This window comes from Peromyscus leucopus, chromosome 5 (genome assembly GCF_004664715.2).
Source record: "Peromyscus leucopus breed LL Stock chromosome 5, UCI_PerLeu_2.1, whole genome shotgun sequence".
Taxonomy (NCBI): Eukaryota; Metazoa; Chordata; class Mammalia; order Rodentia; family Cricetidae; genus Peromyscus; species Peromyscus leucopus.
The window spans coordinates 24,098,309-24,112,039 of record NC_051067.1 but is presented as its reverse complement, the minus strand read 5'-3'; the positions used below and the strand labels follow the sequence as shown (position 1 = coordinate 24,112,039).

The window sequence follows — 13,731 nt, the reverse complement described above, 5'->3', positions numbered from 1 at the left end:
GTGCATCAGTGAAGGTCTAAAACTTGGTCAAAATTGCATCGGATGCTGTGCCTAACCATGCATGCTTTCCTGACTCAATATCCTAAAGGGTCAGTTACAAGGCTTACTAGGCACTCCCCCTCAACTTTACAGGAGATTGGTGGGTTTTCTTGATACACTTTGTTTGCTTGTTTGTTGGCTTCATAAAAGTTAATGTAGGGATTTTTTCTAGGGAGATTTTCTGATGAGAATGTCAGAGCCCATTCTCTTTATGTCTCTTCAGTGGCTGTATAAATTTGTCATGAGTGGAGGGAGTTAAACCCATCTGCCTATGATGTGATACAAGCTTTAGGACTTTGAGAAGAAAAACCTAATCAGACTTAGTGGGCTCTCTATGGACTGGGCAGGTGGAACGACATGCAATTTTTAAATACAGGAGTGAATGTTAGCATCCCACGAGAAGGGGCTATTTGAACAAATGCATGTGAGATGGAGGTGTTAGCCAAGTGGACCTGTGGGGGAACCTAGCTTTGCGAATGCTAGCGGTAGCCAAAGCCTACTGCAGACTTCTAAGCAAAAAGAACAAGGGCATTCGAGAAATAGAAAGAAGCCAGGGTGATGGCGCCTACGGAGCTGGACGACGAGGGGAAGAGGTGATGCTGGGCAGGCTGAGTGACTGACTTGCCACTGAGGGCTTTGTGCTGCTGCATCACTAAGTGGGAGCTGGCGCAAGAGTCACACTTAAGTCACTGTCATGTATTAGTGGCCGTGCTGAGAGTAGAGCAGATCAAACATGAAGGAAGCTTACTGAAGAAGCCTGAGAGCAAGGAGCAGCTCAGACTGGAGCTTAAGGGGCAGTGAGCTGACACATGGTCAGATTCTGGTGTGTGACTGCACACCTATGAAGCTTCTGAAAGGCTGACAGGAGTGGCAGAGAGAAACTACTGACGTCTGGACCAGCCCTTCTTCCCTGAGCACCCACCTTTCGTGACCATGTACCTTCTTGTGTTGTGGTCGTTGGATGGGGTATTTTTACTCCTGCCTGAAAGCCTGTGTTAAAACAGTGTGATAAAATTTCAGAGAGTGGTTACTCAATATGGACATCAGGGATAGATTACAGCTATCCTGTACAGAATTCCAGGTGACATGTGATGGCCATATTGAAGCTTTTAAAAGAACTTTCATTTTAAGCTAGCAATGGCTACTTGCAATAACATGGGAGATAAATGCTGTATCTAATAAAATCATATGAAACTACCTAAAACATGGTAAAGATGGAATATTATTACTAGCATATTCAGGTACTACTGTCTGAACTTGATAATATATTAAAAATAGATTAATTAAAGGACTTTGTCAGTCCATTTGCAGCCCTAGCATTTGGAAACAGAGGCAGAATTATTAGTTTGCGGTCAGTCTGCGCTGTATAGGGAATGCCAGGCTAGCCTGGTAAACAAAAAGGAAGAAGTTGTTGAGAGGTGTTGAGGAAAAAAAGGAAGACTGAGGAAAAACCAGGGCGTTGGGGAGGAAGAGGGAATAAAGAACATTCTGATTATCACAGTTGCACCACCGAAGAGAGCCACTAACCGACATTCAGAGAGCAAGGACAGAGATAGCTGAGGTGAGGTAGCATAGATGGGAAAGCCGGATGATGGGGCTTCTCAGGCTCCACGGAAGGGCTTCTAATTTGCTTTTCATTGCTGTGGCAACACACTGACCAAAAGTACCTCAGGCAGGAGAGGGCTTTTGCTACCTTAAAGGTGACAGTCCACCGTCAAGCAAGCCTAGGCTGGAGCTCAAGGCAGGAACTGAAGCAAGAAACTGACTGGCTCCCCATGGCTCGCTCTGCTCCCTTTCTTATACAACTCAGGACCATCTGCCCAAGGGTAGCAATGCCCACAGTGGTCTGGGCCCTCCCACAGCAATCATTAATTAAGAAAACGCCCACAGGCATGCCCATAGGACAATCTGATGGAGGCAAATCCTCAACTGAGAGGGTCCCCTTTTCTACGAAACTCCTGTTCATGTCACGGTGACAAAAGCTAACCAGCACAGAGGATGTGCTCTACAATGCTAATTTAGCAATAGCTCAACAGGAAATGGCACAGGTGAGAGCTCCCAGAACGTGGAGCCAATGAGCATCACTGGGGCACTTATCCCCTAATGCGAACTGAGGCCCAACCATCAACTGTATTTCATAGGGAACTGGTATTGGCGTTCCCCAAGGCAAGTGGGTTCAGAAGGCTGAGCAGTGACCAGCTTGCTTCCCCCTCCTCTGGTGACAGTCTCTATTGGGAGTCATTTTTCTTGGGTTTCTTTGTTCTGTTTTATCAGTGAAATGGATGATAAACTTGCAAAGCATATGCACTACCCCTGAGCTCAAGGTACTTCCTGTGGTCCTATCTCTGTCTCTCTACCATCCAGTGGGTGCAAGGGATGATAAATGACATTTCTTAGTTTCTGATTTGGTGGAGTTGTTTCACTATGGAGGTGATCTGGAATCAGACCTCCTGGTTTTAGAGCATGCCACACCGACTAAAACTCCCAGATACTAAGTGGCATGTCTCTAAGAGAAGACAGTGTTTTGAAAACATAAAGATGAGTAGACCTCATTTGGATCTTAAATGTCACATTGTTGTGTAGCAATTACCTCTGAGGTAAACCTGCATCTTGGAGGGAAATTTCTTAAGGCACAAGATGGTCTGAAGTGGTAGTTCTCAACCTGTGGAGCATCAACCCTTTGAGGGTCAAAGGACCCTTTCACAGGATCACATATCAGATACCCTGCATATCAGATATTTGTGTTGTGATTCATAACAGTAGTAAAGTTAGAATTATGAAGTAAAATTAAGATAATTTTATGGTTGGGGTCACCACAGCATGAGGAACTGTATTAAAAGGGTCACACACAGCATTAGGAAGGTTGAAACCCTCTGTTCTAAAGGGAGGTGATAAGGTCAATCCTGTCGGGAAGCTCACTTTAAGATCAGGAAGTAAACAACTCAGAGACTTGGGGAAGTCCATGGCTAGATACACTAAGTAGGGCCTTAAGCAGTGAGAAAGTCTGGCAGGCATTCTTGGACTAGTCAAACCACAAGAAAGTGATGGAAACCTGCTGATGTGCCTAGAAGACTCACAGCAAGCGAGCTGCCTGGAAGATGCTCAGACCACCCGAGCCTCCCAGAATAGAGACATGCCCTAGTCTGCTGATTTGCCTGCAAGTTGAGCACTGCTCTCCAGGTTTCCAGCTTTCCTGAACTGTCACCCATGCTGGGGTAGGCTTTAGTGATATAGCTGTCTTTGCATCATTTCTGTTTCTGTAAGTAGTCCCTCACCCATATTTCTCTAAGTAACCCCAATAAAACTCATTGACCTACCAAGTTGAACTTTGGTGGTATCCTTACTTTAGTCTGTCTTTAATTCTTGACCTGAAGTGAGTAAATATTTGTTCCCATCCCCCCAGGAACAGCACCAAACAATACACCCAATGGGTCATGTTAAAGATTTTGTCCTTACTTTGGCACTATGGGATGTGATGGTATAAACTTTAATAGGACTTTCATGTGATCCACTTCCAGGTTAAATACCCAAAAAACTTTATATCCTACCACAGAGGTATTTGCTCATCTGTGTTTACTGCTGTGTTGTTCACAACAGCCAGAAAATGGAACCACTCCCAGGTTGTTGTCCAACAAGAGAAAGAACAATAAAAATGTGGTGTATATACACAATGGAATGTTATGCAACTTTAAAGAAGAATGAAATAGTGACATTTTCAGGAAACCTGATGGGTCTGACACATATTATTGTAAATGAGGCAATTCAGACTCAGAAAGAAAAAAATCCCCATGTTCTCTTCTCAAGTGTGCATCCTAGCTTATTATGTCTATGTCTATGTATCTGAGTAGAAAAGACTGTCTATATAGAGTAGGAAACAAGTATGGAGACCACTAGAGGGGAAAAGAGGGTGTTGAACAAAGACAGGCAATAGGACATGGGACATGAAAGCAAGAAGGAGGCTGGGGTGGGCAAGAGGAGGCTGGGGTGGGCAGATGGAGGCTGTGGTGGGCAGATGGAGACTGGGGTGGGCAGGAGGAGGCTGTGATGGGCAGGAAGAGGCTGTGGTGGGCAGGAGGAGGCTGGGGTGGGCAGATGGGAGCTGGGGTGGGCAGGAGGAGGCTGGGGTGGGCAGATGGAGGCTGGGGTGGGCAAATAGAGGCTGCAGTGGGCAGATGGAGGCTGGGGTAGGCAGGAGGAGGCTGGGGTGGGCAGATGGAGGCTGGGGTGGGCAGATGGAAGATGAGGTGGGCAGATGGAGGCTGAGGTGGGCAGGAGGAGGCTGTGGTGGGCAGAAGGAGGCTGTGGTTGGCAGAAGGAAGCTGGGGTGGACTAATAAAAAATTGTTCAGAGGAATGGGGGGAAGATGACAGAGGATCAACAAAACACATTTTGTTCAAAAAATGCTTTAATATCTAATATTACATAGGTTGATTAATTTTTTAAAATAAGAAAAAAAAAGAATTGAGGCACAGTAGAATGCCTTCTTGTTATTACAGTTAGGTTCTGCAAAGATATGGAAACACTAGCCCTATTCTGTTTGCCCTGCCATAAGGTGAGCAACTGTGATCCTCTGGGCATTCTGCACCATAATGTGCTGCTTGGTCATGGACTCCAAAGCAACAAGACCCACAGACTATGAACAGAAACATTTAAAGCTAGCTCTAAGCCAACACAGCTTTTTTCTCTTTATAAGTTCGCTAGCTCAGATATTTGTTATAGTAACAGAAAGCTGACAGGCACAGTGGGCAACTCTTACAGTCATTAGGAGTCCACTTCTGCTTTAGTCTGCTTGTTGGAGGGTAACCTGGTCAAACTTACCTACACAGCTGGAGTCGGGCAACCTGCTTGGATAGGATTAGATGAACGAATCTGGGACACGAGAAGGTGATGGAGTGATATGAATGAAATGCATGATGCACATGTAACAAAAATTGTCATAATGAAACACATTGCAATATACGGTTTTTATATGCTAATAAACATTTAAAACCGATTTGTATGATATGTAAGTAGAAGTTTAAGGGTCAGTTTAATTCTCCACATAATGTATTCTTTGGCCTGGGAGGGTAACTGTGACATAGATCAAAGCTTCCTCCTTGAAGAGGAGGCAGCATGAAAGAAGCTTTGCTGCTACAAGGCACTCAAGTTTGGGTACTGTTTGTCACTATTCTGTCATCTAGCCTATCCAGGCTCATATAGGATAAGGACAAAACTGTTGACCTGAGCGTGGGGGAGGCTGTGAATGTATTGCTCTGATTGACTGATAAATAAAATGCTGATTGGCCAGGAGTGAGGCAGGAGGTATAGGCGGGACAAGCAGAGAAGAGAATTATGGGAACAGGAAGGCTGAGTCAGGAGATGCCTGTGTGCTGTTCCGGGAGCAGCATGTAACAGGCACACAGGTAAAGCCATGGAACATGTGGCAACATATAGATTAACAGAAATGGGCAGAGATTAAGTGTAGGAGCTATTCAGAGGTAGGCCTGAGCAAATGGCTGAGCAGTTTTAAATAATATTAGCCTGTGTTGCCGGGCGGTGGTGGTGCACGCCTTTAATCCCAGCACTCGGGAGGCAGAGCCAGGTGGATCTCTGTGAGTTCGAGGCCAGCCTGGGCTACCAAGTGAGTTCCAGGAAAGGCGCAAAGCTACACAGAGAAACCCTGTCTCGAAAAAAAAAACCAAAATAATAATAATAATAATAATAATAATAATAATAATAATAATAGCCTGTGTATGTTTATTTGGGTCTGAGTGGCTGCAGGACTGGTGGGTGAGAAGGATTTGTCTTGACCATGGGCTAGGCAGGACTGGAGAAAACTCCAGCTACACCTGAGCAAATGGAAAATTGATCATCCACCAACTGAGTTGCATGAGAATGTGTAGAAAGAAGTTTAGAGAGGAAAATGGTTTATTTTTTTCTTTTTTCCATTTTTATATTCTTCTCTCATACAATACATGCTGACCACAGCCTCCCTTCAATCCACTCCTTCCAGCCCCAGTCCACACCTCTCCTCTTCCCCAGACCTACTGCTCCTCCATTTCCCTTCATAAAACAGCAGGCCTTCCAGGGATGTCAACCAAATAAGACATAACATGATGCAATAAGACTAGGCACAAACCCCATATCAAGGCTGGATGAGGCAACCCAGTAGGAGGAAGGGGGGAGGACTCCATGTTTTAATTGAGATGTTTATTCAAGTGGAGATGTCCAATAGACATTTGATAATTATATTGGAAGTTTTCAATCAGTATTAGGGCTGAAAGCATGAGTTCAAGTAATATGAGTTCAAGTCATATGTTTTACACATGTCTTCTGCTACTGTCACAGACAACACTAGACTGGATAATTTATAAAGAGCAGAAATATATGTCTCACAGTTCTGAGAGTCTGGACTAGTCATTGATAGCTGGTGAGTGTCTTCTTGCTTCATCCTAACAAACAGGACCAACGAAACATGCCTTTCTCTACACAGCAGCATGGCTATTGCAGGTGTAAGAAGTAAGTAGACAGGCGACAGGCGTTAGTCACAGCAATTGCCCCAGCTTTCCCAGGGAAGTAGAAAGCCCATTCATTAGTGGTGTGTAAAGCTGTGGGAAGGTATTGCAGGCTTGGGAAGAGAATGACAAAATATGATACAATCACAGTGTCCTTGAAGGGTGAATGAAATAAGACAAACCGTGACCACCTGAAAGCCCCGAAGGTCCCTTGAGAACTACAGTTGGGATTTTAAAGTCGAATTCATGCCAACGTCCATTTTTCCTACAGCTGCTTCTAATTGCAGGGGAGCGGGCACAAATTAGGCCCAGGTGGCTCAGCCATCGCTGTGGCTTTTCCAGGTGATAAGAGGAAATGAGTGGTGAGAGAAATGAGAGCCACGTGAGCAGGGAGGGAAGGCCTTGGGCCACCACAGAAATGAAGCTGAAGGAAGAGAAGAGGGCTCAGAGGAGGGAAGGGAAATAGATCTATGGAGGGTGGAGGGCCGGACTGGGGAGAGAAGGCACAGAAAACAGTAAGGGGCAACACTGAGAAACGACATAATTCAATTTTTATTTTACTTATAATTTTTTTGTAGTATCCATTCTGCCCTCGATAAAGGATGCCTGCATCCATAAAGCCTCGATGGTCACAGTTGGCTTTACAATTGTGTTTTCCATTTTGGGGAATCACTCCTCCTTCTGACTTCCTTCTCAGTCCATCCTCATGTTACATGTTTACAGGACTTATCTGCTACTTAAAGCTTCCTACTTCTAGATCATGCAATATTTTTCTCTAAAATGGTCTAGAATAACACGTTGAGCATCCCTCTTGGGCAGGTAGTGTTCCAAAGTACAATACACCTTTTAATTTTACAGGTGCTAGCACATAAGATTTCTCTTATTTCTTCAGTGCCTTTCACACATGAAACATTCGTTTCAGTGATTGCTATAAAAGCATCATGATTACCCCTTCACCTATCAATACCTGAGGAAGGTGGGAGAGCTGCCCCTGCCCACCACCAATTGCAACACTCAGGAGAGCAAGGCCTTGTGCCTTGCCTGGGCAGCACAATAAAGTCAACCCCATTGGCGGAGGTGTGGTGAGCCAGCCCCGATATTGTGAGCATGGAAGAGCGGTCTCCATTATTTGCCTGTCATGTGGTAGCATGGGCCAGAGAGAGATGCCCTCCCTCCACCCATCAATGCCTGAGGCAGGTGGGAGAGTTGGCCTTGAGGTCATAAGAGAAGGAGAGCTAGCCCTGTCCCTCATTTGCTGCAGCACTTGGGAGAGTGGCCCTTCTGGCATGCCTTAGCAACACAGTAGAGCTGGCCTTGGTGGTGTAGGTGTGGGAGATCCAACCCTGAAGAGAGGAAAGCCAGAGAACTGGCCCCACCTCTTGCTCATTGGTGCAAAGGGCGAAGTAGCCAGGACAATGCAGGAGAGCTCACCCTGGTGGTGAGGACAAGGGAGAGCTGGCAGCTGACCAACCCTGCAACTACCCAGGCCCACAACCAAGGTCATGGGTTGGCCCACCCCAACATCCACTCTATCTGTGATCTGCTGGAGCACGTGAAGAGACCCATCCTGCAGACCCAAAGCTGCGGGATTTCCACAACACAGGGCAACAGCAGGACACCCAAGAAGAGTCCCAATGAAGGCCCAGCATCACTCGTGTAGCAGAATCCATAGGTGCTCAGTTCTGTTGCACCCTTTCCCCACGTTGCCAGCAAATCTTAGCGGCATTCATTTAATGATCAGGTATCACCGATTTGTCAGAGAAGTGCAGAAACTGGAGCAATCTGGCACAAACACGAGCATAATCAAACTATCAAGAGAAACACCGTTTTCCAGGGGCTAAAGAGATAGTCTAAACCCGCTTATGCTATAATAAAAGTAGCATTTGAAAACAGCAGGGAAATGGTTAGCAATTTAAGACATCATGTTAAGATAACATAGAAAAGCTCTACAACCATATATTAAACAATTAATAATCTTGACATAATTTGACAATATAGAATATGGTCAAAGTTTTTACTTGTCAATGAACAAAGACTTTTTATTATAAAGCAGAAAAAAAGACAAATATGCTAACTGTGACTTTTTTGCTATTATGTAAGATCAAGAGCATTTATAGCAAGATAATCTTCACCTTTGTAATAAAGTATTTTGTTCACTGTTTGTCAGTAGCCAATGTTACCTTCTTAAACACTGTGTGTACCTGCCCTCACCCATGTCAACTCCATGTTCATCACAGAAAGGGAAATCTGTGTGAATTATACTGTATCATATGTAAAGAATTTAGATTAAACAAACAAAAAACAAGCCTGCTTCATGTCACTTAGTCAGTGGCTACTGAGTTAGGGCCTCCCCATTGCCACAGATCTTCATTGTGGCATCAGCAGTTCTCACAAGGCCACGGGCAATGCCATTTTAGGCCATTGGAAGAAGTTTGTAAAAGCTCCCATGGGAACTTTTCCTATCTCCAGAACTATCTAAAGTTCAGTAATCTGACCAACTGGAAGTGACATCATAGAACAGGGCATTCTTCACAGAAGTGTCTGCAACAGAGCATGTCCCAGTGGGAGAACTCTTAGTGACTTAAGCATATAGGAAATGATATTTGGAAAACATCTTGAACAGACACTCATGAAACAGAAATGCTGTAAAGGTGTCAAAGCCATCCCTTCTTGTTATCCAAGCATGATCAGTTGATTGATTTAATAAAACTGAGGACCAAAGAAGAACGGAAACACAGCTTCCAATAGCAAGTACTCATGCTGTGATCATTGAAGTGGGAAGTGATTTGATTTTAATGCTGTGTGTACCACTCAGCACCGTGTTTAGCTGAAAGAAGAAAATCACTCATTTTTTCATCTTCTTCCTTAATAGACACTTTGTGTAATCTATCTGTTGTTACTGAACTTAACATAAAGAGCATATAATAGTTTTCACTTTTAAATTTACAGCAAGCATGAACATTTTTAACTCCTTCTGATTTATATTGTTATTCCTTTTCAGAATGAGGTTCCAAATAATCTGCTCAAACGGTAAGAGCATTTGGGGGCTAGTAAAAGTGTGCCAATAAAAGAATTTTCATATTTACAGTTTCTAATTATTTTGCAATTAGGAGTGTGACAAAAAGATCAAACTAAATAACATGTCAATTAGTATGTTGCTCTAAGAAAGAGAGATTCTAATGAAATCACAGAAAATGCACGCATAACTTATAGATACTATTTTACTAATACAGTCTTGAAAAATTAATTATTAGCATCATAAATTATCCTCAGTAGGCTAAAGGAAAAAACCTGACAACTCAATCTACAGATCTATAGTCCCCTAGAAACCCATCTTTAATTTTGAAATAGTCCTTTGAACTGTATATAAATATGTACTCTTTCCTAAGGGCACTGTGCCTGCCACATCAGAGCTCTGCTCCGCAGCACATCTGCAAACACAACTCTCTTCTCTCTATAGCCACAGAATATTAAGGATAAAGGACCACAAAAGACAGAGGCATTTGGAGACAGTGCTTCTATCCTTTACCCCCACCCTGTTTTCCTTGAGAACCTGACCAAACATCAACATCCCTGGAAAGTAAAAATTAAATAGATTCCTTTAAAACCCATGTAAATACAGTACTTAGAACTGATGTAGGTAGTATCAGATTCTTACTTTATGCCTGTATTGAATAACACTCTGCACATGAGCATCAAAAAGGTTTTTTTTTTTAACAAGAAGAAAGAACTCAAGAGAAGCATTTGCATGAATCTTTACCTACCACACACCTATATAAACACTGCACCAACAAAGCTTTAGACAATCACAAATGCTGAACCTAGTATCTAATCCTGAATATTCGGTAACATTCATGTAAAGGCAAGGAAAGCAAATATAAAGAAACAACAGAAACAAAACATGCTACAGGCTACCATTTAAAAATAACAAAAACCACGCCTTGCAATAATGCATTAGGAGACGCTGTAGATTAAGAAATCGTGTTTGCTGGGTGCCTTTCAGGAGACAGAAACTATGGTCCTTAATGATACTCATCCTTCCAGCTGGACCAATGATCTCCTAAAAGAAACAAGAAAAGGAAAAATAACTATAGATTTATCACCTGACATCTTATATGCACTTGGATCACTGTCTTACAGATCATTAAGAATAAACTTAAGTGAAGTTTGACACATCAGTTTGCTTTTACATCCAATAAGATGCACTGTTAATAACCATGTGTATAAACAAATAAAACAGAGAATGGTTCCTGCCCTCACTGGGTTTGAATTTTAGTCAGACTGGGCAAATAAAAGTGTAAGGCCAACAACATTTTAATTCAGTTAAGTCAGTGGATGCTCAGTGTAAAGATGCCATGGTGTCTTTTCAACTGAATTTGACTCATCACCTTGACCTGATAATTAAATGGAATACAGCTGGAGATGCAAATATGCATCTACATGCATATAAATGTTTTCCTGTTTACATTATATTGCTCTGATGCACATTTATCACATAATTTGTTTTAAATATGCCAGGGTCATTTATGGGGTTGTCTCACCTTCTACATGCACAATAAAGACCTGGCTCCAACCCCACCACACTATCTTCCTCAGACCTCTTTCAAATAGCAAATCTCTATTGAGCCTTTGAATTTCACCCCACACTGTTCTAATCACTGCTAGTAGAAGGATACATTTGAAAAAGTTCTCTGTCTGAGGTAGCTCATGTGCTAATGGGAAAAGCAAAAGTTAGTAGTCTGTATACACAGCCGTCAAGTACAGTGGGCATGAACATCTGGTAGCCAGGGCTATCAGTAGGTATAGTGGCAGCAGCAAAGGAGAGTGAGGAAGTCAATGACAGGAACATGTAAGTATCTGTTCTTGTTTGTGAAGAGCACTTACTTATGAAGTGCAGATACAACTATTTAAACTACTTTCAAATGTGTATTTATTATCTTCTGTGCAGTATTAAGAACAATTCCTAGTTTCTATATAGTTGAGATATATTGACAGAGGTGTGAATGTATGTTAGCTGTCCAGATAATAAGCCCCAATCCAAACCTTAAAGTGAAATAGAAGGCCAGACATGAATACAGTAAGAGGAAAAGAGATTGTACAAGGGATAAAAAGAAAGGATGCTCTCTGATTCATTGTGAGAGTTGAAATAATTGTAAAAAGCCCAAATGCAAGTCGCCCAGGTAGGGTGTGGTTACTGTTATCCTAGAAGACAAAATATAAACTCTTTAAATTGACTCACTTATGTGACTTGGAATATTTATTGCTGATATGGAAAATTTCCCTTTCCTTCCTTAAAGTTCCTTTCATGAAAAAAGAAAGTATGAAAATTTTTCAGCTAATAAAAGGAAAAGGAAACTTTTTAGACTTGTTTAATCATCATCCTGTAGACACTTCCCTTATTCCCTCTACATGAAATACAAACAAATGGAAACAACAAGAAAAATAAATCTTATTTTCCAAGTAAGCTATCTATCTCTCTTCAAAGTTCAAAGCCCAATACCTTGTTCTATGTCAGCAACCAACATCCATGACCTAATCTTATGGAGTATGAATATAAGGTACTGGATTGGAAGAGAAACTTGAACATCATCCTTTCACTGGGAAATTGGGGAAATAAGAAGGACTTGACATTTGGGGTTCCTTCTGGGTGAGTGTACTCACAGATAGTGATGATCCAGTGCTCAATCAGCAGATAAAAATACCTTTTATTTTTATGGAGCCATCTTGCTTCTTTTGGTTCGTAGCAAAGGTTTCTCTCTGCACAGTGTCCATTTCCCTTATTTGCTCCTCAATAGCTGTGATCACTTTGCTGGGAACAACCTTTAAGGTGCTGATGTCACCAAACACCTGTAGAGTGGTGAGAAGATGAGCAAATATTTCAATGAAATGGAAAAAGGTACTGTCTTTTTCTTCCACTATGCCCTAGAGGAAGAGATTGTAGCTTAGAAAACCCTGGTTGGACACTATTCTCCTAACCAAAAGATTATAGTTTAGGGTTCATAGTCCAGTCCATTTCTAACTTTCACAATAATTTTATAATGATCTTACAAAGAAACAGAACAAACATGAAACAAGTAAAAATACATATAGAGAGTGAATTTTCTAATCTTCTGTCCCCAAAACTATATACATCAAAAACAAATCTTGAGGTCTGGAGGATCAGCTCAATGATTAAGAGCACTTGGTCTTGCAGAGGACCCAGGTTTAGTTCCCAGCATCCACATATGGCAGGGTGGCTTATGCCTGTGACTACAATTCCAAGAAATCTGATCATCTCTTCTGGCACTCATGGGTACTGCATGCACATGGTGATCATACATACATGCACACACACACAGAAAAAGCCAAGAATAAGGCCCCATCTTTGGCCTTTAATGTCTTTTATAAGGATGAGTCTTATGGCATATTCCTGCAGCCCAGCACTCAGGACCAAGATAATGGGAATTGGAGGAGAGCCTGGGCTACACAGTGAGATCATGCACCAGAAAACCTAAATCAAGGAACAATTTTAAAAATCAATATTTGCTTGGTGAAATGTAGAGAAGACAAAATCTGTCTAGGAAACAGAAGTTAACAGTTCTGTTGAAAGGGAGTTGTTGTCCATGGAGAAGTTTCCAGAGACACAAGACTGCCTGGCCCTGCAGAAGAACTCCGATTTACTCAATTTGGGTTTATTCCTGGACTGTCTATCATAATCACCAATGTCACTGACTTCATTCATAGCCTGTACTTTGAATATATCTTGTATTACCAAGCATTATGCTGAAGGTTTGCATTCCCCCCCAAATGACCTCTTGATGAAAAACCACCCATAGCATCAAGGAAGGGAGGCACTTCTATAGACAAAATTGGCAAATTAAGTAATTTGCAAAGAGGACATCTGCTTATCAGACAAACTTTTCTTTGGTAGCAGAAACAATTTTCTTTCTCTAGAATAACTCTTCGATCTCTAAGAAGCTCATAAATCATGCAGCTAGCCAGTCATAATACTTCTTTCCAGGGTAGGCAAATGGGGGAGGGGTGAAATACCAGGAAGAGAAATCTTACTTCTGAGAGAGTGAGCATTAGGAATTAGAAAGGATGGGATGGCCTACCACGTGGAGAAAATGTTTTCAGCCAGAACATATTAAAAAGAGAAGGAATTTGCCTTTGGCATCCCAGTCCTTACATCACATCAAACAGCTATGGCTGCTCCACT

At 42.3% G+C, this 13,731-nt stretch overlaps 1 protein-coding gene across 1 annotated transcript in view; it reads right to left on the bottom strand.

The window, feature by feature from the left end:
* Nucleotides 1-8,674: 8,674 nt before the first annotated feature.
* Ofcc1 (orofacial cleft 1 candidate 1) overlaps nt 8,675-13,731 on the bottom strand; it is a 292,427-nt gene continuing 287,370 nt past the window's right edge. Inside the window, exons 20-21 of the mRNA XM_028855629.2 lie at nt 12,236-12,380; nt 8,675-10,593 (exon numbers count right to left, since the gene is read on the bottom strand). Coding sequence (XP_028711462.2) covers nt 10,556-10,593; nt 12,236-12,380 — 183 coding nt within the window. The 3' untranslated portion in view covers nt 8,675-10,555. The remainder of the gene's footprint in view (nt 10,594-12,235; nt 12,381-13,731) is intronic.